Here is a 25,443-nt window from a genome sequence, read left to right as displayed (position 1 = left end):
CTGTTCTTTTTGATAGCTGAGTAATATTTCCATTGTATATATGGACCACAACTTCTTAATCCAGTCATCTGTTGAAGGGCATCTCGGCTCCTTCCACGATTTAGCTATGGTGGACATTGCTGCTATGAACATTGGGGTGCATATGGCCCTTCTCTTCACTACGTCTGTATCTTTGGGGTAAACACCCAGTAGTGCAATGGCTGGATCATAGGGTAGCTCTATTTTTAACTTTTTAAGGGACCTCCACACTGTTTTCCAGAGTGGCTGTACCAACTTGCATTCCCACCAACAATGTAGGAGGCATCCTCTTTCTCCACATCCTCTCCAACAATTGTTGTCTCTTGCTTTGTCTATTTTTGCCATTCTAACTGGCGAAGGCGGTATCTCAGTGTGGTTTTGATTTGAATTTCCCTGATGGCTAACGATTTTGAACATTTTTTCATGTGTCTGTTAGCCATTTGTATGTCTTCATTGGAAAAGTGTCTGTCCATATCTTCTGCCCATTTATTGATTTGTTTATTTGTTTCTCATGTATTGAGTTTGAGAAGTTCTTTGTAGATCTTGGATACCAGTCCTTTATCTGTAGTGTCATTTGCAAATATATTCTCCCATTCCGTGGGCTGCCTCTTAGTTTTTTTGACTGTTTCCTTGGCTGTGCAGAAGCTTTTTATCTTGATGAAGTCCCATAAGTTCATTTTATCTTCTGTTTCTCTTGCCATTGGGGATGTGTCATGAAAAAGGTTGCTTTGGCCGATGTCGTAGAGGTTGCTGCCTATGTTCTTCTCTAGGATTTTGATGGATTCCTGTCTCACATGGAGGTCTTTCATCCATTTGGAGTTTATCTTTGTGTATGGTGTGACAGAGTGGTCAAGTTTCATTCTTTTGCATGTAGCTGTCCAATTTTCCCAGCACAATTTATTGAAGAGACTGTCTTTTTCCCACTGGATGTTTTTTCCCGCTTTATCAAATATTAGTTGCCCAAAGAGCCGAGGGTCCATTTCTGGGTTCTCTATTCTGTTCCATTGGTCTATGTGTCTGTTTTTTGTGCCAGTACCATGCTGTCTTTGTGATCACAGCTTTGTAGTACAGTTTGAAATCCGGCATTGTGATGCCCCAGGTTTGTTTTTCCTTTTCAACAGTTCCTGGGGCACCTGGGTGACACAGCGGTTAAGCGTCTGCCTTCAGCTCAGGGCGTGATCCCAGCATTATGGGATCGAGCCCCACATCAGGCTCTTTCACTATGGGCCTGCTTCTTCCTCTCCCACTCCCCCTGCTTGTGTTCCCTCTCTCACTGGCTGTCTCTATGTCTGTCAAATAAATAAATAAAATCTTAAAAAAAAAAAGAAACAGTTCCTCGGAGATTCGGGACCTTTTCTGTTTCCATACAAATTTAAGGACTATTTGTTCCAGTTCTTTGAAAAATGTCCTCGGTATTTTGATCGGGATAGCATTGAAAGTGTAGATTGCTCTGGGTAGCATGGACATTTTAACTATGTTAATTCTTCCGATCCATGAGCATGGAATATTTTTCCATCTTTTTATATCTTCCTCAATGTCTTTCAAGAGTGATTTATAGTTTCTAGAATATAGGTCCTTTACGTCTCTGCTTAAGTTAATTCCAAGGTAACGTATGGTTTTTGGTGCTATTGTAAATGGGATGGATTCCCTAATTTCTCTTTCTTCGGTCTCGTTATTCATGTATAGAAATGCAACTGATTTCTGAGCATTGATTTTGTATCCTGCTACGTTACTGAATTGCTCTATAACTTCTAATAGTTTGGGAGTGGCTTCTTTTGGGTTTTCCATATAGAGTATCATGTCATCTGCGAAGAGAGACATTTTAAATTCTTCTTTGCCGATTTGGATACCTTTGATCCCTTTTTGTCGTCTGATTGCTGTTGCAAGGACTTCTAGTACTATGTTGAATAATAATGGTGAGAGTGGGCATCCTTGTCATGTTCCTGATCTTAAGGGAAAGTCTTCCAGCTTTTCCCCATTGAGAATAATATTAGCAGTAGGCTTTTCATAGATGGCTTTTATGAGATTGAGAAATGTACCTTCTATTCCTACACTCTGAAGGGTTTTAATCAGGAAAGGATGCTGTATTTTGTCAAATGCTTTTTTGGCATCAATTGAGAGGTTCATATGATTCCTGAGTCTTTTCTTGTTGATATGATGTATCACGCTGATTGATTTGAGAATATTGAACCGTGCATTCATCCCAGGTATGAGTCCCACTTGATTATGATGGATAATCCTTTTAATGTACTGTTGGATTCTATTAGCAAGTATCTTGTTGAGGATTTTGGCATCCATATTCATTAGGGTAATCGGTCTGTAATTCTACTTTTTGAGGTTGTCTTTGCCTCGTTTGGGGATCAAGGTAATATTGGCCTCATAGAATGAGTTTGGTAGCTTTCCTTCTGTTTCTATTTTTTGAAATAGCTTTAGGAGAATAGGTATTATTTCTTCTTTGAATGTTTGGTAGAATTCCCCAGGAAAACTGTCCGGGCCTGGAGTTTTGTTATTCGGAAGGTTGTTTATCACTGACTCAATTTCCCAGAAGATGATCTTCCCATTCCTCAATGGCAGGAAGAGAGGGACAAATAGACCTGTGCTCTGTATAATTTTAACAGTTCTCAGGGACATCCTTACTTTAAATGACAGCCTCTCATTCCTGTTAGTCCAGGTGGGAATCATTTATCCAAAAATGACCTTGTCTTACTCAACTCAGTGTCCACCATACTCTAGTCAACATGATCCACCTTTGTGGGATATTGTTCTGCATGTCAGTGTTTGAGAAAACAGCAACTCACTGAACAGCTGAAGATCTAGCTGAAGGAATGAGGAGAAAAGGAACATGTTGTTTTTCCAGTGCCCCTTCTTGTGGATCCCATATCCAAGGACGTTGAGAAGGGGATTTGGCGTTAAGACTCTATGGTATGTAGAAGCTCCCCTCCCCTCAGAACAATGAATCCCTATCGTGGATTCAGCCCTGTCTCCCTGACAGAGTGGGTTCTTTCCAACATGGTTCCATTTTCCACCTGGGAACAGAAGGCTTCTCTCCATTCTTCAGGGTTCCCCACTGTATCTGATTTTCATTAGGAGTCAGCCCAGATTCTACCTGGTATCCCAGTTATGACAAGTCACTAAATATACATACACATCATATATATCCAAAGATTCTCTATCCCTTAATTGAACCTTGTGTAGACCAGAGAAAACCTGTTTCAATAACCAATTGTTCTCAGTTTGCCAGAATTTTCCTAGATTTAGCAATGAAAGTGCCACGTCCTAGCAGTGCCCTCACTCTGGGGCAATTCAGGATGCAAGGTCAGCTTACCTGAGAACTCAGTCTCTCTCATTCTGTTCTCTCCCTTAGTTAATTTTCCAAATCTGTTTCCAGTCGGCTCCTTTTTTCCTCCAATAAATGCTCAATACCTTCATGTGTTAATCATCCAGGCTGGGAATTTGCCACAACAGACCCCGAAGCATCTGGGTCACATCACAGTGTGATTGAGCATTTGCTTTTGAAGACACAGCATAAAGACTTTAGTTAGTCCCTCATGTTTGTGGAAGGCTGTACACAGACTGTATCTGCATGTTGGATGTGTGCCGTTGTGGAGAAAACCTGTACGAGGTAGAGGGGCCACTGTCTGGTTATTCTCTATGGTATCTGGTATAAGTGTGCTTCCAGACTGGAATGACATCAATAGGACCTTTACCAAATATTGACATGTGCATAGGAGGGTAGGAGGCACCATTGCCTATTCTAATGAGTCTCTCTTAAGGTGGGGCCAAAATATCTTTCTGAGAAAGTATTTAGTATGTTAATTATAGATCACCTTACAGAATATTCCTGCGTATAGATATTGTGTGAACAGGATGGCTCCAATATGACATAATGGAGCTGCTGTAGCCCTTTGTGTCTTGAGTGTGTGGAGACTCAAGTTGTAGGAACAGCCTCTTGGGTATTCTGAAACGGTGAATCAGTATACACTTAAATACATTTATGAAAAGATGAGAGAGTGGTCGCTACTTTCAAAATTAGGTAAAATTGGTGTGCGAGATTTTAATAGTTTTAGGTGGAGAGAGGTCACTTTTTAAAACATGTTTTTTAATTAAGTAATTTATGACCTTGTGAGAAAGAGAGAGAAAATGAGAGAGAAAGCACGAGTGGGGAGAGGGAGAGGGAGAAGCATACTCCCGCTGAGCAGTGAGTCTGACCCAGGGCTTCATCCCAGAACCCTGGATCATGAACTGAGCCAATGGCAGACCCTTAACTAACTGTCACACTATCAGGAACCCTTGACAAGGCTGTGGAGGAAGAAAATCTACCTGGTCTTGAGAAGCGGGTCCAAGCCACCTGGTGTGGTAGGTGACCTATTCCATTCCTGAGGAAGATGGAGACAAAGACAAATGAACTCTAATGCATTGAGGAGGGACCTAGGGACCTGGTAGTGACTGGAGGGGAAGAAGGAAGGAAGAGAAGGATAACAGGAAGGATTCCAGCTCTCACTCAGCTGCCTTCCCTGGTGCTTGGGTTGCACGATCTGTGGCCCCCAAGGGGAAGCATGGACCTGGATTTGGGAAAGGTCATGGCTGTGATTTACCCTGACCTGCATGAAGTCCCAAGAGCTGATTCTTCTTGAGTCCTGCAAGGAAGGACCACGTGAGATGGTTGATCCAAATCTATTGTGTCTCAATAAGTTCTTAAAATCCAACAAACACCCCCGACCTCAGACTCAGAGCCTTGTGATGAAGGTAACCAAAAGATGCATGAGAACCCACCTTACTGAGGTGCAGAGGAAGGCTGTGAGACGTGTGAACAACTCCAGCTGTTTTTGGTGCTTACAAAGAAAGAGTGAATCTCTTCTAATTCCAGCCCTTCTGGATTTTTCCCCACCGTCAATGCACACAGCACAAAGGTAAGTTCTGGGATTATTTGTCAAATACATGGGGACTCTCACAGTAGGAACTAAGGGACATTCCAAGTCTGGCTCCATTTCCTGGGCAGTGACATGCACTCTGCCTTAGAAAATCCGTACCAAAATGTTTTAATCCTTCATCCAAGTGCTTCTGCTTTAGATGCAGAATATTCTAGAATGAAGGGTCAGATTGGAGGAGGTAAGGAGAGGCTGGTGGGAAGCATAATTGCTTGAAGACCCCTCACGTTCTGAGGCAGGTGGAAGGTATAACAGAGTTGGGGGGGAGCCAGCCCCGGGGTTAGGGTTCAGAAGGCAGTGCCTTTGGGACCATCCCTACCATGGCCTGGATTCAGGTCTTCCTCACCCTCTTCACCTGGGCCATATGGTGCCTCCAGGAAGGACCACAGGGACATCTGGGCTGGCATTTTGTCTTCTTTTCCTCAGTTTCTTTGAGGCTCCAGCACTGATCTCAGGAGAGTGTGTTACTCTGAGTTAAGGACCACTCATTTTCCATTTCGTTTGTTCTGGATATTTTATCTTTCTTTTTTTTCTCACTTTCTATAGTTATGAAAACATCTTGCTTCATTCAACCTGCATGATAAGGATTTTGGCATTAATTTTTGTTTTATTTTAAGTTACTTTGGCTTTATTGATTATCAGTTATTAATCATATTTGTGAAAATGGCCACTTTGCTCCTCAGGACAGTCTTGCTTCTTATTTATTTAAAGCACTTATTCATGCTTTCTTTTGAGGTCACAAAAATGCAGAATAATAAAATCAAATAGTGTTCCCTGCTCCGTGATGACCTGAATTTGTTCTAACAGAGCATGAATTGTACTAACAGAACATGGATCAGAATATATTCAGCTACCGTAAGTACCACACAAGAAGAACCTGGACTCCTGGATTGTACCCAGGGAACCTCTCTATAGCGATCACAGGAGACAATGATCTAATCACAAGACTACTAACTGACCCTGAAAACTAACTGATGGGTTTAAGAGGTCATTAAGTGGTTACCATTTTATTATTATCTCAGTAATACACATCATTAATTCTGAAGTAATATAGGACACATAAGTTAAAAACACACATGAACAATGCTTTCAAATAAGAATGCTATCACTTTCTCCTGGTACAGATTTTATTTTCCACACCCCCATGTACACGAATTATTTCCTCCCACCTTTGACTAAGGCATCACTTCTTTTGTGCTCTTCAACAGTCTTTCTTGGGGTATGACCAAGGACACTAAAATAGGTTTATCCAAACATTCACACTCTAGAAATATGCCCATTTTCTGAGTGTACATTCCTATTTCTGTTCTCACAAGGACTGTCAGCCTTGATCTGAGTCTTTGACGCAAACCCATCTGTTTATAAAACATGGTAGGTTAATATAATAGGCTGGTGATGGGTAGTAAGGAGGGCACATATTGCATGGTGCACTGGGTGTTATGCGCAACTAATGAATCATCGAACTTAACATAAAAAAACCAGGGATGTAGTGTATGGTGACTAACATAATATAATAAAAAATATTATTATAAAAAAAGAAAACATGATAGGTCAAAAACCCCTTTGTGGATGAAAAGAGTTTGCTTCAGAAGACACACAGCTCTGAGTGGGAATTCCTTTCAATATACACTAAGGGATAGGATGAAGAATGTCCAAATACCTGTGAGCAATAGACACACTCTCTGCAGAATTGTCTGGGGAGAGTCACAGCCTCTGCTCTGTGTGATATGACTCCAGAAGGTAACTCTTTCAAACTCCTCAACAGGAGAACAGAGGCTGAAGGAGATGCCTACTCAGTGCAATGACCACAACTCTCAGGAAAATCCTCACTTTACATGCCTCCATCTCCTACACCAGTGCAGACTGGCCTAGAGAAAGGACGCTTGAATTCTCATTGACTTACTCTCCTCTCTATCGTGCTGTAATCAGGATGACCCTCCTTGAACACAGGCAGCAACCTCTTTGACCTTGTCTGCAATCACTTCCTGCTAGACATGATTAAAGGCAAGGGAACTAAAAAGAAGACTGATCTCTTGGGATCCCATGAAGATAAAAAAGTCTTTTGGACAGCAAAGGAAACCATTGAGAAAACTAAAAGACAATCTACAGAATGGGAGAATATATTTGCAAATGTCTTATCAGATAAATGGTTAGTATCCAAAATCTATCAAGAACTTATCAAACTCCACAACCCAAAAACAAATAATCCGGTCAAGAAATGGGCAGAAGACAGGAATGACATTTCTCAAGAGTGTATACAATTGGCCAACAGACACATGAAATATGCTCTACATCACTTGGCATCAGGGAAATACAAACCAAAACCACAATGAGATGCCACCTCACACCAGGCAGAATGGCTAAACTTAACAAGTCAGGAAACAACAGACGTTGGCAAGGATTCCGAGAAAGCGGAACCCTCTTGCACTGTTGGCGGGAACGCAAGCTGGTGCAGCCACGCTGGAAAACAATCTGCAGGTTCCTCTAAAAGTTGAAAATGGAGCTACCCTATGACCCAGCAATTGTACTACCAGGTATTATTCCAAATTACAAATATGCTCCGAAGGGGCACCTGCATCCCAGTGTTTATAGTAGCAATATCCACAATAGCCAAATGATGGAAAGAGCCCAGATGTCCATTGACACATGAATGGATAAAGAGGATGTGGTTTATAAATGTGTACATACACACATATAAAATAGAATATTACTCAGCCATCAAAAGTATGAAATCTTTCCATTTGCAAGGACAGTTGGAACTAGAAGTTATTTGCCTGAGCAAAGTGAGTCAATCAGTGAAAGACAATTATCATACAATTTAACTCATATGTGGAATTTAAGAAACAGAACAAAATCAGAGGGGAAGAGAGGGAAAATGAAATAAGACAAAATCAGAGAGGGAAACAAACCATGAGAGACTCTTAACTACAGGAAACAAACTGAGGGTTGCTGGAAGGGAGGTGGATAATGGGATGGGGTAACTGGGTGATGCGCATTAAGGAGGGCACTTGATATAATGAGCACTGGATGTTATATGCAACTTCTGAAACACTTAACTCTACCTCTGAAACGAATTATACATTATATGTTAATTAATTGAATTCAAATTTAAAAAAATAAAAAAAATTAAAAAGAAGTCCATATCTTTTAGCGATATTAAAGGAATTACAGGGAAAAGAACGATGACCCTCCTTGCTGGTTTAATTCAGGAAAACAGCAGCAGAAGGAGGAAGAGATGCCTTTGGAGGGGCCAGGGGCCTGGTATTGAACAGGGAGGGCAAGGAAGCTGGAGTAGAGGAACACGGGAGAGATTTCCTGATCCCACTTAGCTATCTTCACTGCTCCTTGGGTTGCACCATGGGAGGGCACCATTAGACAGTGAGGGCCTGCATTTGGAGAAGGGCTTGGTTGTGGTTTACCCAGTCCTGGTGAAGACCCAAGAGCTCTTTCATCCATGGGACCCTCCTATTGGGGAAAAGGGATGATGTTTTTCCCATCTGTTGCATTGTGTTTTGTCCAGGCCATGGGACCCTGAAGGAAAGATAGGGAACTCGCCATGGGTTTGATGTTGCTTCAAATGTCAGTGCCTTCCCCAATCTATTCTCTGTGCTTCAGTTTTCTAGGGATGGGACCATCTAACCCTTTCCAGGGCCCCTGGGATTATGGTGGTATGCAGAGGGAGAAATGGCGGTGTCTTGTTTTCCTAACTTAAATGTAACCCAAACGGGATAATGCTGATGTTAATATGGAAATTTGTCAGTTTGAGCCATAGGGAGTAGAAAAGGGGGAAAACTGGAAAAGAGTTTCAAAAGCTTTTAGAGGAGGTTCCACTGTGTCTGCTAACATCCCTCCATGCAGCAAAGTTGGAGAGGGGCCAGGAAATGGGGACTAGGCAGTACTGGGACAAAAGGGTGTCAGAACAGGGTCCCTGTCCTGGCACCAAGGCAGGACATTAGAGACCCAGGAGAGGGGCTTGGCCAGAGGAGATTGCTCAGGTCTCCTGGGGCAGACCTGGTGCCCAGGGCAAGGCTGCTGGGGACATGCAAAGCATTCTGCCCAGACCGTGTGTGCAGTCGGGGTCTTGTGGGTCCTCTAGGAGCTCTAGTCCCTTCGCTTTGGCTTCTCCCAGGTTTCCCATCAGCATCCAGTCCCTGGAAGCCAACAGGGTTGACAAGAAAGGGCTTCAGCCAAATGATGGCCTCCTTCCAAAGGGAGGGTCCCTGTGTGTCAGCCAGAGGGGAATCGAGGGGGATGGCGGGCCCTAGGGAGTGGCAGGAGCAGAGGTCGAGGGGGTGGCGGTAGCAGAGAATGTCCCTCTTGACTCTGAAATACCTCCTTTGTTTCACTGTCCTCTGAGTGTGCTTAGTACCACTGAGCATCCTGATGGTCCTGGCTGGGAGGCTCTGACCCTGCCTCCCCCGTGTCTACTGCAAGGAAACCAAGAGGGAACTGGTTTGGGGCACAGCCTTGCCCTCCTCCCTCCCCACCTCCCAGGCACCAGGGCAGGGGTTGTTGGGACCACAGGAGGGAAACTGAGGCTGCCCTAGGTTCTCCAGGACTCCAGCAGGCACCAATATGTCCTCAGCTCCCGGGGCAGGAGAGACCCAGGTGCTGCTGCATGGTGTGGAGAAGGGAGAGCTAAGAGTAGAGCCTGAACCCCAGGCTTGCCAGGTGCACCTGAGTAGTTGTATCTCCCAGAGCACTGAGGAAGGGCAGAGTGTTCCAGGCACAGAGGCAGGGACATGGCCCTCAGTGCACTGGGGGAGTTGGGAATGGGCAGGTGCAATTCCTTGCACCACCACCCTGCAGGTCGTCCTTTCCACAGGCTCCCTGCTCAAGCTGATGGCCACATTGAATTGGTGTCCAGTTTATCCTTTCTCCTGTGTGTGTCCTGTTGCTGCTGCCTGTTGCGGGTTGTGATCATGATGTTTTTCCAGTGATGTGTAGCTACTGCCTATTGTATGCATACATGACTCCGTATGCCACGTTGATTTACAGTGAATGGTCACCTCTTCTAGGAAGACCACATGTGGACAGTTTAGGAAACTCAGAGAGGGTCGTTAAGGAGCAAAGACAAGAAAGGTTTTGCTAATAGCAGATGGGGGCTTCCCATGCACTGCAGGCCCCCCTGACTTACCTGCCAGTGTGGTACCTACCAGTGAAGATTATTGCTTTAGCCTTTCATTTAGAGAAGGAAGAAAGTCAAGAAAACTGAAACACACACACACACAGACATACACACAGAGAGGGACACACACACACACACACACACACACACACACACACAGAGGGGCAACTGAGTGGCACACTTGGTTAGGCATCTGCCTTCAGCACAGGTCAAGATCTGGAGTCCTGGGATAGAGCCCCACAGCTCAGCAGGGAGTCTGTTTCTCCCTCTGCCCCTCCTCCTGCTCCTTCCCTCTCACTCTCTCTCTCTCTCAGATAAATAAATAAAATCTTGTACACACACACACACACACACGTGACTGAGAAAACAACTCTAGGCTAAAATGGAATGGAATCTTGAGCAATATGACATTTATAATGAATACCAGTCTTGGGCACACAGACATGTTCGTCATCAACCTGCCCTTGCCTTCTCAGGTTCATCCCTCCATAGAACACCTGCCATGGGCAGCATAATTTTTATTCTTTGCTTTTAGGTTGAGAATCAGAGTAGGGGAAAGGGAAGCTGTTTGTTTAAGGATAAAAGGGCCGAAGGAGGAAGAGCAGACACAGATGTACAGCTGTTGCTCCTGGCCTGTGCTCCTGGTTCCCTCCAGTGGTTTCCTCACACCTGCACACCTTCTTCTCTATAGGGCAGGTGGTGAGTGGTTAGAGATGACTGATTCACTAGTGGGATCCAGTGTTGAGATGCTTCAGCACAAAGGAGTTGGGGTGGGATCAGTGATGAGCCTGCAGCAAGGGGAGACCCTGCCTCCCTCCCCCACCAACAGCAGGTGTTTGTGTATCATAGACAACAACACTTTCCTAACCATATAGAGACTCTGAAGAGTGGGCACCCTTCAGAGGGCATTTCCTGGGCAACACAGGCCTGGGATCCCCAAGGAAACACAGTCATGTCATAGCAGAGACACTGAAAACCAGGTACCCATCAACTCAAGGGACTTCAGCACATCTGTGTGTTCAATGAAGTTATTTACAAATAAGCTGATGGGTTTTGATGTTGCACATGCACCAGTACAAACAAGTAGGGGTGGGGACGGTGACAGCTTGCAGCTGGGTGAGAGCCCTCCGCCACCACCAACTCACAATAGATGTTTCCACTGGGGTGGGCAGTGACTCTTTCCTAAGAGTAGAGACATTCTCAGAAGGACCCCAGCAGAGGGCATAAAAAAAAGGGGCCCTGCCTCGAATGTTCACAGAGACACGGTCATGGCAGAGCAGAAACACAGAAGGGCCAGAAGCTCATCACCATGAGTATCAGGAGCTCTTTATCTTCTGGACAAACAAGGCATAGATATTCAAGTTCCTGACTTTCAGAAATACATGGAAAGTGTTTCAACTTTTCCACTAAGCTCGGTTCTCCAAAGATTCAGAAGTATCCCTCTTATTCAGGGCACAGGTGGGGCCTCCAGGGAAGGCACCATGAGGATATCTGGGTTGATCCACTGCTTCTAGTCAGACTCCCCTGAGGTCCCAGCACTGACCTATTAAGGTTGTGTTTTTCCTCTTTTTGTGTTTCTGGGCCCAGACTGCCCTAACTAGTTTCCTTCAGGGCCTGGGGCTCTGGAAACAGGAATGACATTGGCAGGCATAATGATGTCTCCTGGCACCAACAGCATCTGGGCATGGCCCCAGAGATCTGATTTATAATGTCCATACTCGGCTGTCAGGGATCACTGATCCTTTCTCAGGCTCCAAGCCTGGAAACACAGCCGCCGTGACTATATCTGGGCTCTAGGATGAGGATGAGGCTGAGTATGACTGTTGCTCATATGCTGATAGTGGCACTTTCCACAGTGGTCCGAGTTCATGAGGAACTGACACCAAAGCCTGCCTTGTGCTCACAGGATCTCTTGTTGTTCTAAGGATGCTTTCCAAGCCCTTTGCACCAGGGGCTTCATGCAGCATGCTCTCGAGAATTATGTTCTCTCTCAGGTCCTCTCCTTGATCAACATAAGATCCAGGAGCCACACTCCCTCTGCTCTTTTCCTTTGGTACAATGATGGCTTCTTCTTTCCCTTTTTGCTCTGTCCCAGAGTGGGACTTTTCTCATCTTTTCAACTCAGCAACAAAGAAATGAAGAGTCAGTGTCTCCACCAGCACAGGCTCTTTCTACAAGATCTCCTTTTCTTCTAGAAAGGAAGACATAGCTGATGGGTTTGTCCCCCTTTTCTCTGGAAAGTCAAAGCATCTTTTTCCCTGATGAACAACCAGTGTGTAGCTGGAGCTTCAGTTGTGATTAATTGCTAATTATATAAAAATAAATTAAGTACTTTAATAATTTATAAATAGATCCATGAATTGTTTGAACAACTGAATGAAGCAAGGCTTGGGCATCGGAAGATCTAAAGACGCACGTCATGTTGCAGAAGTTTCCCACTTTAGCACTGGAAGTGCCATGTCCTCACAACAGCCTCATTCCCTGGTGGGGTATCTGGAAAGATGGTCACTGTGATGGTTAAGTTTTTGTGTCTATCTACATGGGTCAGAGGGTGCCCAGATGCAACATTATTTCTGGGTGTTGATGGTATTCCTGGCTGAGATTAGAATTTGAATTTGTGGGTTCAGTACAGCAGATTGCTGTTCCTAAAGTGTGTGTGAATGACCCAATCCATGAGTCCTTGAGTGGATCGGAAGCCAGACATGGAGGAACTCACCTCCCTCATCTCATCTCTGGTTGAGCCGGGAATCTTATTTCAACTTCTCCTGCTCTTAGACCGGAATTCACATCATTGGCTTCCATGGTTCTCGGGCCTTGGACTCTAGGTGAATCACACCATTGACCTTCTGGGGTCTGTAAGTTGCCGATGGAAGCTCATGAACTTCCATGCTTCAATAATCATGTGCACCAATTTTCATATATATAAAATTCCATATGTATGAAAAAATATTTTTAAATGTATATGTATCTTTTTTGTACATTCTATATAATATATATTTCCTATAATTTATATGTATATAATTATGTGCAAAACATTATATAATTACATACAAAATATGATATATATTTATATATCTATACACATTGCACATAATATATTTAAAATATAAATACACACAGACATATATATATAGATAGATATAGATATATAGATAGATAGATAGATAGATAGATATAGATATATATAGATATATATAGATATATACACACACACACATGCGCACCCACAACTCATATTAGTTCTGTTTCTGGGGAGAGCCTTGAATAATAGTTGCCCACTTGAAAGCTCAGTCTTTCCATAATGTTCTCACCGTCAATTATTTTCAAATCTTTTGACCACCTACCATATTCCTTTCCCTGATAACAGTCAGCAACTTTAGGCTTGAATCATCAAGGCCAGAACAGTGTCATATATGGAAACCCTTAGCAGGCGGGTCCCAGCACAGTGGAAAGGGGGCCTGTGCTACCAAACAGGATAGTGTCTTGAGTCATGGACCATTGTCTATGTGAGGCTGGTCAGAGTCTGCACCTGCTGTGGGGTGTGGGTCTTCACAGAGACAAACAAGTTGGCAGAGGGACCACTGTCTGGTTGGCCTGAGGTCTTCTAGTGTAAGACGTCTCCCTGACTGTCATGGCATCAGTGAGATCTTTACAACGTATCCACATGCGCACAGGAGGGCAGGGAGCCCCCATGCCACTTCAACTGTGTCTCCTATTAAAAGGGACCACAGTTTCCTTCTGAGAAATTAGTTTCTATTTTCATAATAGGGAAATTACCAGGAAAATCACAGGCTAGATGTCAAGTGAACAGGTCAATTCAGTATGAGATCTGTGGAGCTGCCATTGCATCTTGTATGGTGTGACTCAAACTATAGGAACAGTCTTCTATGTCTTCTCAAATAATTCAACTATCCATATTTTCAAATCTTTTTTTTTTTGAAGATGAGAAAAGAGACACCTTTGATAAAACAACTGGAAATGTTTTAGAAGTTCTTAAGGTCAGTATATCCATCGATGTCTTTTTTTTTTTCTCCATCTGAAGTCTGCAGTTCAATTTTTTTTTCTGTTCAGTTAGCCACTGTATAGTACATCATTAGTTTTTGATGTAGTGTTCAATGATTCATTAGTTACATATAAACCAGTACTCACCACAACATGTACCTTCCTTAATACCCATCACCTGGATACCCCATGCCCCGATCCCCTCCCCTCTGAAACCCTCAGATTGTTTCCTGGAATGCATAGTCTCTCATGGTTCATCTTCCCCTATCATTCCCCCCCCCTTCAGTTTTCCCTTCCTTCCCATAATGTCCTCTGTTCTATTCCTTATGTTCCACATAAGATAATTGTCTTTCTCTGCTTGACTTATTTCACTTTGCATAATCCCTTTCAGTTCCATCCAAGTCAATGCAAATGGTGGGTATTCATTCTTTCTGATAGCTGAGTAATATTACTTTGTATATATGAACCATATCTTCTTTATCCATTGGTCTGTTGAAGAGCATCTAGGCTCCTTCCACAGTTTGGCTATTGTGGACACTGTTGCTATCAACATTGGGGTGTATGAGCCCCTTCTTTTTAGTACATCTGTATCTTTTGCTTAACACCAGTAGTGCAATTGCTGAGTCATAGGGTAGCTCTATTTTTAGCATCTTGAGGAACCTCTATACCATTTTCCAGAGTGTATGTACCAGCTTGCATTACCACCAACAGTGTAAGAGGGTTGCCTTTTATCCACATCCTTGTCAACATTTTTTTATGCCTCCTTAATTTTTGTCATTCTATCTGCTGTAAGGTGGTATCTCATTGTGGTTTTGATTTGTTGAGCATTTTTTTAATGTGTCTGCTAGCCATTTGTGTGTCTTCTTTGGAGAAGTGTCTGTTCATGTCTTTTGCCCATTTTTTGACTGGATTATTTGTTTCTTTGGGTGTTGAGTTTGAGAGGTTCATTACAGATCTTGGATGTCAGCCCTTTTCTCTAATATCATTTACAATATCTTCTCCCATTCCATAGATTGTCTCTTAGTTTTGTTGACTGTTTCCTTTGGTGTGCAGAAGCATTTTATCTTGATGAATCCCAAAAGTTCATTTTTGCTTTTGTTACCTTGACTTTAGAGACGTGTCTTGAAAGAAGTTAAGTGGCCTGTGTCAAAGAGGTTACTGCCTATGTTCTTCCCCAGGATATTGGTAGATTCCTGCCTTACGTGGGTGCTTTTATTATTCTACATGGGAACGGAATTGGCATGTGAATGGTGATTCCCTCACCATTCACATGCCCATTCATTTTCTGGGTCAGATCCCAGACATGCTGTCTCGATATTTTTTCTCTCTTTCTCTCTGTCTCTTTTAATTTGCTATTGTTTATGGAATCTCTATATTTATCATAACCTAAAAGAAAAGAACGTAGTTATTGATTTTTTTATTTTAAAAAATTTACATGCTTTTGCTCTATTACTCATTCATTATTTTATGTGCCAGTTTTCATTTTGCCTCCTTTTTGAGGCAGTCAAGATTATTATATCTATGTCACGTGTAATTACGTGGGCACATTATTGCAGCAGAATTTTACATAAAACACTAACTCTTCTATTATAGGTGGTGCTGATGGTGCCTCTAGAACTCACAGAAAATGGAACAGGTGCAAGGCAGGTCCTCGTGAAGATCAGTGGTTGGTGTTTTGCAGGAAGCATCTGGATGCTTGGGATGTTCACAGGAGGTCTCTCTGCAGCCATCCCAAGACTAATGGGCTGCAAATCTCATTTCAGATGGGTGCTGATATTGACAGTGTCATGATCTATTACTCTATTATTCTCCAAAATATAGACATCATTAACTAAACAAAGGTCTAAATAGTTCAGTAGGTGAATGTTTCAAGCACACAAACAATCATCTCACAATCTAAACTATTCTTTTTCCCACAAACACTTTTCCTTTTCCTCCATACCAGAGACCACCACTCTGTTCATCCCATGCTGTGGGCCAGTGACACATTGTTGAGAACTTCTTGTAATCACCTGTCAGGTGGTATGAACAGTGACATGAGAAGAGTGTCATCAGAGCATCTCTATTCCATAAAATTCCTCGAAAGATCTGTCAGTGCTGACCAGTTTTTCTACAAATCCACCTCCTCTTACAAAAACACACAAGTTTCTTGCTGTGGATAAGCAGACCTTGCCCCAGGAAGAACACAGCTGTGGTCAGGTCACAAAGTGTGCACGAAGAGACAGACTGAGAACATCCTGTGTCCCCTGTAGCACACAGACTTGCCCTGGTGAGAAGTCCCTGGAGCTGGGTCCTTGAGGCCAAACTTGACTCCTGTCCCCTTTTCCCAGAGGCTCAGAGCCTGAATCCTTTCTCTGGATTTCAATGAGGTATTTCTCCACCCTACTCCCCTCTCTCTTTCTTGCATTATTCTTCTTTTCTAATCATATTGAGAATGCAATCATTTTCTCAATGTCCCTCTTTTGTCAGACCATCACCATCTCCTGTGCCAGAAGCAGCAGTAACATTGGGAGTGGTAATTCTGTCTCCTGGTGTCAGCAACTCCCAGGCACATCCCCCAAACTCGTGATTTATAATGGAAATACTCGGCCATCAAGGAACCCTGATCCCTTCTCTGGCTCCAGATCTAGAAACATGGCCTCCCTGACCATCTCTGGGCTCTAGGCTGAAAACAAGGTTGAGTATTACTGATACTCATATGGTAGGTAGCTACACTTTTTCACAGTGATCCCATTTCATGAGGAAGTGAGACCAAAGCCTACCCTCTGTTCAAAGGCTCCCTACTTGTCCTGAAGGTGCTCACCCAACATGGCAACATCTGGATGCACATTTCTATGGAGGCCCCTTATTCTCTGGGGCAGGTGCAGTAGTTTCTTCAGGAATTCACACTTCACAAAATTCGTAGTCCGTTTCCTGAAAGTCCTGTCTCTTCTGAAAGGGACCATTGAGCCTTGATTGGTATTTCCCCTTTAAACCATCTAATGAGAAAGCACACAAGGTCAGGCAGCTCTCTGGGAATGGAAAGGACTTTACCCCAGGAAGGTCCACGGTTATCACTTGTTAGTCTCTGTACAGAGAAGGTTAAGTGAAGAATGTCCTCTGCCTCATGTGATAGAGAAATGCACTCTGATGTTAAGTCCCAGAGCTGGGCTCTTTAGAGTAATCCTGACCCCAGCTCCCTTCTACCTAATTCACAAACCCTAGAAAATTGCTCCTGTTTACTTTGGCTGTTTCTGATGCTGACTGAACTCTCTCTCTCTTTCTCTTTCTCTCTCCCAATATTTTTTGTTTCAACAGAAGTAAAGAATATTTTTTTTCCGCCTGTGCCATAGTTCTCATCCAGGCTTTCTTCAGGGGATGGTTTAATTTGACCTCTAATATTTCCTCAGCACTGAGCCCACAACTGCCACACTAACACGAACCCTGTGACAAGGCTGTTCAGGGGGACAAGCTACCTGGTTCTGAGGGGTAGGGTCTGAAGCACCTGGTGTGGCAGGTGACCCATTCCTTTCTTGAGGAAGATGGATTTAGGAGGGATTTAAGGATTTGGTACTGACTGGGGGGGGAGGAAGGAAAGAGCAGAAGGAGCAGAGCAGAAACCATGAGAGACTATGGACTCTGAGAAACTAGCTGAGGGCTTCAGAGGGGAGGAGGGTACAGGAATGGGATAGGCTGGTGATGGGTAGTAAGGAGGGCATGTATTGCATGGTGCACTGGGTGTTATACATAACTCATGATTCATTGAACCTTACATCAAAAACCAGGGGTGTACTGGTCATGACTGAGATTTACCCTGACCTGTGCAGAGACCCAAGAGCAGATTCTTCCTGAGTCATGCAAAGGAGGACCATGTGTGAAGGGTGATCGAAATCTAATTTTCCCCGATAAGTTCCCTGCATCGAAGGCCAATGGACACCCCCAGGCCTCAGCCTTGAGTCCTGCAAGGAAGGGGACTGAAAAGCAAGAGGACCCACAATACTGAGGAAGAGAGGAAGGAAATAAGGAATGTGAATAATCCCCTACTCTGTTTTTGGAGGCTACCAAGGAAAGAGTGAACCTCTCTAACTCCAGCCCCTCTGGTTCTTTTCCCCAAGCTCAATCAGCACAACACAAGTAGAAAGGAATGGGATCATTTCTCAACTATATGGGGATTCCCACAGTAGGAACTAAGGGACATTCCAATTCTGGCTCCATTTCCTGGGCAGAAACATGAGCTCTGTCCTAGAATACCCATGTCAAAGTACTGGAATCCTTCAGCTAAGTTCTGTTGCCCCAGAATGCAGATATACCTAGAATGAAGGGTCAGATCAGAGGGGGTGAGGAGAGGCTTGTGCAGGAAGCACATTTGCATGGAGGCCTCTTCCTCTGCCAAGCAGGGGATAGAAATTAGAGGAGGGGGACACCCAGCCTTAAGGTTGGGGTCTCAGAAGTCAGTGCTCTTGGGGTTTCTCCATCACAACTAAGGCTCTGGTTCTCCTCACCATCTTCACTCAGGGCAGAGGTGAGGTCTCCATAGAAGAGACCATGGGTACATGTGGGTACTCCTATTTCTCCTTTCCTCAGTCTTAACTGGGGCCCAGTAATGAGTTAAAAAGGGTGTGTTTTGTACTTTTCAGTGTCCTAGACCCAGTGTGCCCCGAATCAGCCTCACTCAGTACCTGGGGCTCTGGGAAGGACTGTCACCATCTCCTGTGCATGAATGAGCAGTGATATTGGGGCAACTGACTATGTCTCCTGGCAGCAACCGCACCTGCGATTGACTCTTAAACCTGTAATTCATTGTGTCACTAAGCAGCCCTCAGGGATCCCTGATCGTTTCCCTGGCTCTGGCTCTGACAACACAGCCTCCCTGACCATCTCTGGGTTCCAACCTGAGGTTAAGGCTGATTACGACTGTGACTCATATACAGCCAGTGACAGTTATCACAGTGGTGGAAATTCATGGGGATGTGACACCAAAACCTATCCTGAGCTCACAGGCTCCCTCCTTGCTCTGAAGATGATTGCCAATCCTGTGCAGTGGGAGCTTCTTGCAATGTGGTCACGAGAATTCAGTTCTTCACCCTCTCTTGTCCTCCAAGGATGTCTGAAAGGAAGACATTCCCTTGATGAATTTTCTAGGGACAGAGTCAGCTTCCACTTCCTTCTGTGATGTGTTCCAAGGTGGTCATTCCTTTTAAGTCTTCAGTGATGGGAGCAGAGTAAGTGGAGACTCCACGTAAGCACACTCCACCTGTTCTTGGGAAAAGTCTCACTCTTAATTGCACCATTCCTCACACTGGTAGAGGGCAATGCTGGTTTCCCTTTGTGTCTTGTGATCCAACAAAACGTCAGGAATGGAGTGGATGCCTTGGGAATTTCACAAAGTGAAGGCCACCTATGGAATGGGAGAGAATATTTAAAACATATACATAGCATTAGTGGTAAATATCAAACTTTCTGGGAAAAACAATTTCTTACATTCATGCCAGGAAGTATCTTCGCATCTTGGAGCCAGGTTCCCAGTCATGTTAGACTGATTCTCTCATCTGTCAAAGAATCTGTAAAGTAGGGACACTCTCTTCCTTGCTGTTTTCATTTTAAAGTGATGAGTCTCAGGAACTTGAGAAAGTGATCCCTTGGTTGTACACCTGAAAAGGGTCTTATATGTGTGCGAAACACATTAAGTAATTTAACTGTGGGTAGAGAAAATATTTACAACTCATGTTTTCTTGGTAAACACGAAAAGTAAGGAGAGCAAGGCCTTTCTTTCTTGGTGATCAGAGACAATTTCATTCCCACCCAACATTTTTTTTTTTTTAGTTTTGTATTTACTGTTAGAGTCAAGGCACATTTGTAGGGAATTACTCAGGATGCAGCCTGGCCTATTCTTGTCTTGTCTTTGTGTCTCCGAAGCATTCCATATTCAGGCTTATCTTTCCTTCCATTTTACCTGCCTTCTGGATCTGCCCTGAACATGCTGGGGTGAGCCAGGAGGGAGGTCACAGACCACAGCCGCAACAGAACCATGGGAGAGTGGCTTTGTCCTACCATTGGCCTGTTCTCTTTTAGAGTTTCTTCTCAAGGAGTCTGTGTGAATTTATTTCCACGAAAAACAAAATACCCACAGGGGTAGTGTTTTCTCCTTTTTCATCTACGTGCTCATGGCAACTGTCTCTTCTATATTTGTTCACAGTCTGCTCTACGTAAAGGACAGGAAAATTGCTGAGGTCTGTTTGAGTTTGCTTTCAAAATTCTTTCATTATGATGCTTATCATATCTAAACAAAAGTGCATAAAATAAATGTTTTTATTTAAGAAGGAAAAATAAATGGAAACCACATCTACCCACTCAAAGCAGAGCCACCTAAAAAAAAAAATAAAACCTATCAGCTGTCTATCCTATCTGCAATTTACTCATATATTGTGTGTGGTATTATTCACCCCTTTTATTTCCTACACATTCTTTTCACCTTGGTATGAATCCCCAAACTTTTGGGAATCTGAAACAGTGAGTAGAATGTGACAAACTAGCTGAGAAAGGAAAGGATAATGTGTCCTTTGGGTGAGATCCCAGGAGACCTTAAGCTTAAGAGAGCATCCGGGTCAGTGTGGCTTGAGCTTCCTGGGAGTTTAGCACAGCACCTACTGAAGAGGACCGACAAGGCCCTGGGAGAAGATGAGAGACTTCTAGAACTGGAAACCTGGTCTTGCTCTATGTGCACCAGTTACTGAGTATCTAGCAGGAATATTGTCAGGATTTAGGACTCCCAAATTTTCTACTAACTGGCTCAGCATCTCCTCCAGGAGGAGTCCCTGGACACTTCCCTTGAGGGAGAGAGAGGGTATCATCTTGACTGACCATGACATTGGTGCTTTGTCCTGTGAAGACAAACCTAGCTCAGACCAGAAAGCACCATGTTTTATGCTCTCCTGAGACAAATCTGTTTGTGGAGTGGCTGGTAGAACACGGACTATTGTCTTACTACACTAGAGAGAGGTGTTATAGAGACTTAGCTGTTTATGTAATAACTTGCACTCACTCTAATTTTTGTTTTCATCTCCATCATCATTTCGATACTCATGACCAGTTGAGAGTCATGAGGGGACAAAATTCCTTGGTTGATGAATTACTACAACATCAATACTTACTCAAGTCAAACAGCTGTCTGGAAAAGAGTCCACACCTGCACAAATCAGAAAAAATGTGCCTTTCTTTATGTTTCTTGTCTTTGGGGTTTGTTCAGCTTCTGGAAACACGTGTTTCCTTTTAGTGCTCCTTGTTTTCTCTTTTAGGATACCCTATTCTATGCATTTTGGGGCACCTGAAGAGGTTCCACAATTTTCTGATAATTTTTGATCCCTAAATCTTTTTTCCATCCATAATTTAGATTGCATACTTTTGTATGCTATGACCCTGAAGTCATTAGTCTTTTCTTTTCCAATCTGTAGTCAGTTCCATATAATGTACTTTTGAGATGTGCTTCATTATGTCTTCTATTTCTTGGCTGAGATGTACTATCCCTCTGGTAATTTTCAAAGAAATTCTCCCCTTTTTTTGTGTCAGTTTTTAAGTAGCTGGTTGAAAGTCTTTGTGAGAAAATCCAAATTATCTGTCGTACTGGGTTAAGTATCTTTAAATTTCTTTTCCAGGCCAGCTGGGATTTTCCTTGTTTCATATACTGAGTAATTTTGGCACCTGTCCTGAATCTATCCAGTGTTATGTTATGAAACTGGGATTCCTGTGTAAATCCCAATTGAACTTTTTGTTTTAGCAGATACTTGACCCAATCAAGTCCAAGCTCCTAGTTTCAAAGAGCTTTCTGTGGAATGTGATTTCTCTGTCAGACACTTTGCAAAGCCTTTGTTCTGTTATTTGCATCTGTCCTAAGTGGAACTACACATTGAGTTCCACAAATCACATCTGGGATGTCAGTGGAAGCCCCTTCCAGTTCTCTTACCCTCATCTTTCCATCCTCCTTAGTGTCAGACACTGCACAAGTGTGGCTTAGAAATGTTAAGGAGGGCACGTATTGCATGGTGCACTGCGTGTTATACACAACTAATGAATCATCGAGCCTTACATTGGAAACCGGGGATGTACTGTATGGTGACTAACATAATAAAATAAAAAATCATTATTAAAAAAAAATGAATCACGAACTCGTAAAAAACTTACAGCATTGTTTCCCCAGGCTTGTCTCCCTCTACCATCTCCCCAGTATTTCAAGTTCCCTGGATCTTACTTCTGGTCTTGTGGATAGAAACCTGGATCTTTGGCTCCTTTCTACTGTTACGAAATTCCCATAAAAATGCTGATGTCTGAGCCTTGTTGCACGAGGACAGAGAGGATAGTGCTTTGGGCCAAAAAGCAAGTTCCCAAATTCATCACTGTTATTTTTCTCACTATACAAATATTTCCTTTCTGAATGGGCATAGAGAAGGAAAAGAAGAAACCCTAAAAGAAAAGAAAAAACGGTTATCCAATCATGCTCTGAGTGTTAGAAATCATCTTTCTCACATGTCAAGCCAGAACAATGGGCTAGTCCTGGATCTCTTTCTGTCTCAAGCTGGTGCCTGGTCCTGGCTCCCAGCTGCCTTGAGGGCAGGTGGCAAGACTGTCAAGGGAAAAGAGGAAAGTCAGCACTGTTTCTATGTTACTTGAAATGTCAATGTCATTCCCAATCTGCCTTGTAGGAGCTTGTTCTAGGGACTCAAACAGCTCCCACGTGCATTACTTCTTGGCTTACAGCAGCATTTCTTGGGGAATTGTGGTGTCTGCTCACTATGCCTTAAATGGAAACTGAGCCTGATAACAGTACTTCCAATTTGGGCTATGTTACCTGTGGAAACATGCATTAGGGAAAAGGGGAAATTGAAAATGAATTTTAAAACTTTCACAGGAAAGAAATAGGAAGGGATATTCCACAATGCTTCTCTTCCTTCACTGGTACAAGGTCAAGAGATTACTTTTATGGTTCCCAGTGGGTGAGTGGTGGTGTAAAACTGAGTAGATAAAGCATGTGTCTACTGTCAGACGAATAGATCTAATATAAATGAAAGGAGAGCTGGAAAATATAAATCTTCTAACAAATAACCCTCTGGGCACTGAGAAATGTCTCATTATCAACCCTACACAACCCTATTCTGATTCATCTCTCACTAGATAATGTACCATGGACAGTGAAACTTTCTTCTTCATTTCTCAGGTTGAGATTTTCGGCTAAAGAAGGGCAAGTGGCTTGTTCATGAGTGGAATGTGCAGAATGTCCTGGCAGGTGCTCCTTTTTCCCTCCTAGGGTTTGCTTCCACCTGTGGGCCTGACCCTCCATGTGGCATGTGGGTAAGTAGCTGGGGTGACTGACAAGCTGATGGGTTTCAATGTTGCATGTCCATCACCACCAACAAGTATGGGTGGGACTGTGGCAAGCCTGCAGCTGGGGGAGAGCCCAGCACCAACCACCAACTCACAGCAGATGTTTCCACTGGCATCAGCAGAGACACTTTCCTAACAGTAGAGAGATCCTGAGAAGCTGGTGCCCAACAGAGGGCACAGAAGGAAGGGCCCCAAGTCTTGCATGGTCACAGAGAAATACTCATGGTATTGCAGAAACACAGAAGATCCAGGAACTCACATGCATGATGTCTTCAGGAGATCCTTCTCTTGTGGACATATCAGGCATAAAAATTCAAATTCTTGACCTTCAGAAGGTACATGTCAAAGTGTTTGAGTCTATTCAGCTAAGATTCACTGACCAAGGATGTACAAGTATCTAGGATGAAGGGTCAGATCAGAGCCGGTAAGGAGAGGAAGGTGCAGGAAGCACATTTGCATGCAGTCCACTCCCTCCCTCAGGCAGGGAGGGGAGGAGATAATAGAGGTCTGGGAGAGACAAGCCTGGGATTGGGGGTCTCAGAAGGCAGTGCTGTTGAAGAGTCACCGCCATGGCCTGGACTCTGGTCTTTCTCAGTCTCCTCACTCAGGGCACAGGTGAGGTCCCCACGGAAGGCTCCTTGGCAACATCTAAGCTGATCCTTTCTCTCCTCTTCAGGTTCACCTGAGGCCCCGGCACAGAGCTAACTATTGCATTTATCCTTTTTTTAGGTTCCTGGGCCCAGTCTACCCTGACTCAGCCGGCCTCAGTGTCTGGGACTCTGGGACAGACAGTTACCATTTCTTGTACTGGAACCAGCAATGACATTGGAAGGTATAATGGTGTCTCCTGGCATCAACAGTATCCTGGCATGGCCCCCAAAACTCTGATTTACAGAGTAAATACTCGGCCATCAGGGATCCCTGATCGCTTCTCTGGCTCCAAGTCTGGCAACACAGCTTCCCTGACCATCTCTGGACTCCAGGCTGAGGATGAGGCTGAGTATTACTGTGCCTCAGCTAGTAGTGGTGGTACTTATCACAGTGGTCTAAGTTCATGGGGAAGTAAAACCAAAACCTGTCCTGTTCTCACAGCCTCCCTCCTTACTCGGAAGATGCTTCCTCAATCCTAACCATGTATAAAGGCGGCTTCATGCAATACGGCCTTGAGAATTCAGTTCTCTCTCAGGTCCTCTCCCTCCTGCAATGTAGTAAAGTGGAATAGGCTTCCTGGTGAATTGTCTGGGGAATATCAGTCTCTTTGTTCCTTTACATGTTCCCAGAAGATGATCTTCCCATTCCTCAATGGTAGGAAGAGATTGACAGATCTTTGTTCTGTCTAATTTTCACAGGTCTTAGGGACGTTCTGTCTTTCAATGACAGCCTCTCACTTCTGTTAGGCCTTGTCGGAATAATTTATCCAGAAATGACCTTGTATTACTTAACTCAGTGTCTGCCACACTCTAGTCAACATGATCCACCTTGGTGGGATATTGATCTGCATGTAGGTGTTTGAGAAAAGAGCAACACGGTGAAAAGCTGAAAATCTTGATGAAGGAATGAGTAGAAAAGGAAGATACTGTTTTTCCAGTGTTCTTCTTCAATGCCCCCATATCCAAGGAGCTGAGCAGGGGATTTGGAGTTGAGATTATACCGTATAGGGAAGCTCCCCTACCATCTGACCAATAAATCCTTATGCTGGTTTCAGCCCTGTCTCCCTGACAGGGTAGGCTCTTTTGAATATGGTTCCATTTTCTACATGGGAAGAGAGGGCTTGTCTCCATTCCTCAGGAACCCCATTATATATATCTGAGTTTCAAGAGGAGCCAGCCCACGTTCTACAAGGAATCCCAATTATGACAAATAACTAAGTACAAATACACATTATATATATCCAAGGATTCTCTGTCCCTTAAATGAGCCTGGTGTAGACCAAAGAAAACCTGTTTCAGTAACCAATTGTTTTCAGTTTGCCAGAACCTTCCTAGTTTTTGTTGTGAAAGTGCCACATCCTAG

At 43.7% G+C, this 25,443-nt stretch overlaps 1 protein-coding gene and 1 gene segment (V, D, J or C); both read left to right on the top strand.

Moving 5' to 3' along the window:
• Nucleotides 1-25,443, top strand: part of TESPA1 (thymocyte expressed, positive selection associated 1) — a 361,089-nt gene that overhangs the window by 115,699 nt on the left and 219,947 nt on the right. The gene's annotated exons all lie outside the window — the stretch shown is intronic.
• LOC103675687 lies at nucleotides 23,885-24,560 on the top strand. The segment is given in 2 exon segments: nucleotides 23,885-24,045; nucleotides 24,160-24,560. Coding segments are annotated over 2 exon segments (447 nt in total).

Source organism: Ursus maritimus, unplaced genomic scaffold, assembly GCF_017311325.1.
Source record: "Ursus maritimus isolate PB19 unplaced genomic scaffold, ASM1731132v1 scaffold_26, whole genome shotgun sequence".
Classification (NCBI taxonomy): domain Eukaryota; kingdom Metazoa; phylum Chordata; class Mammalia; order Carnivora; family Ursidae; genus Ursus; species Ursus maritimus.
The sequence above is the reverse complement of the archived record's forward strand: the minus strand, read 5'-3'. Positions and strand labels throughout refer to the sequence as shown.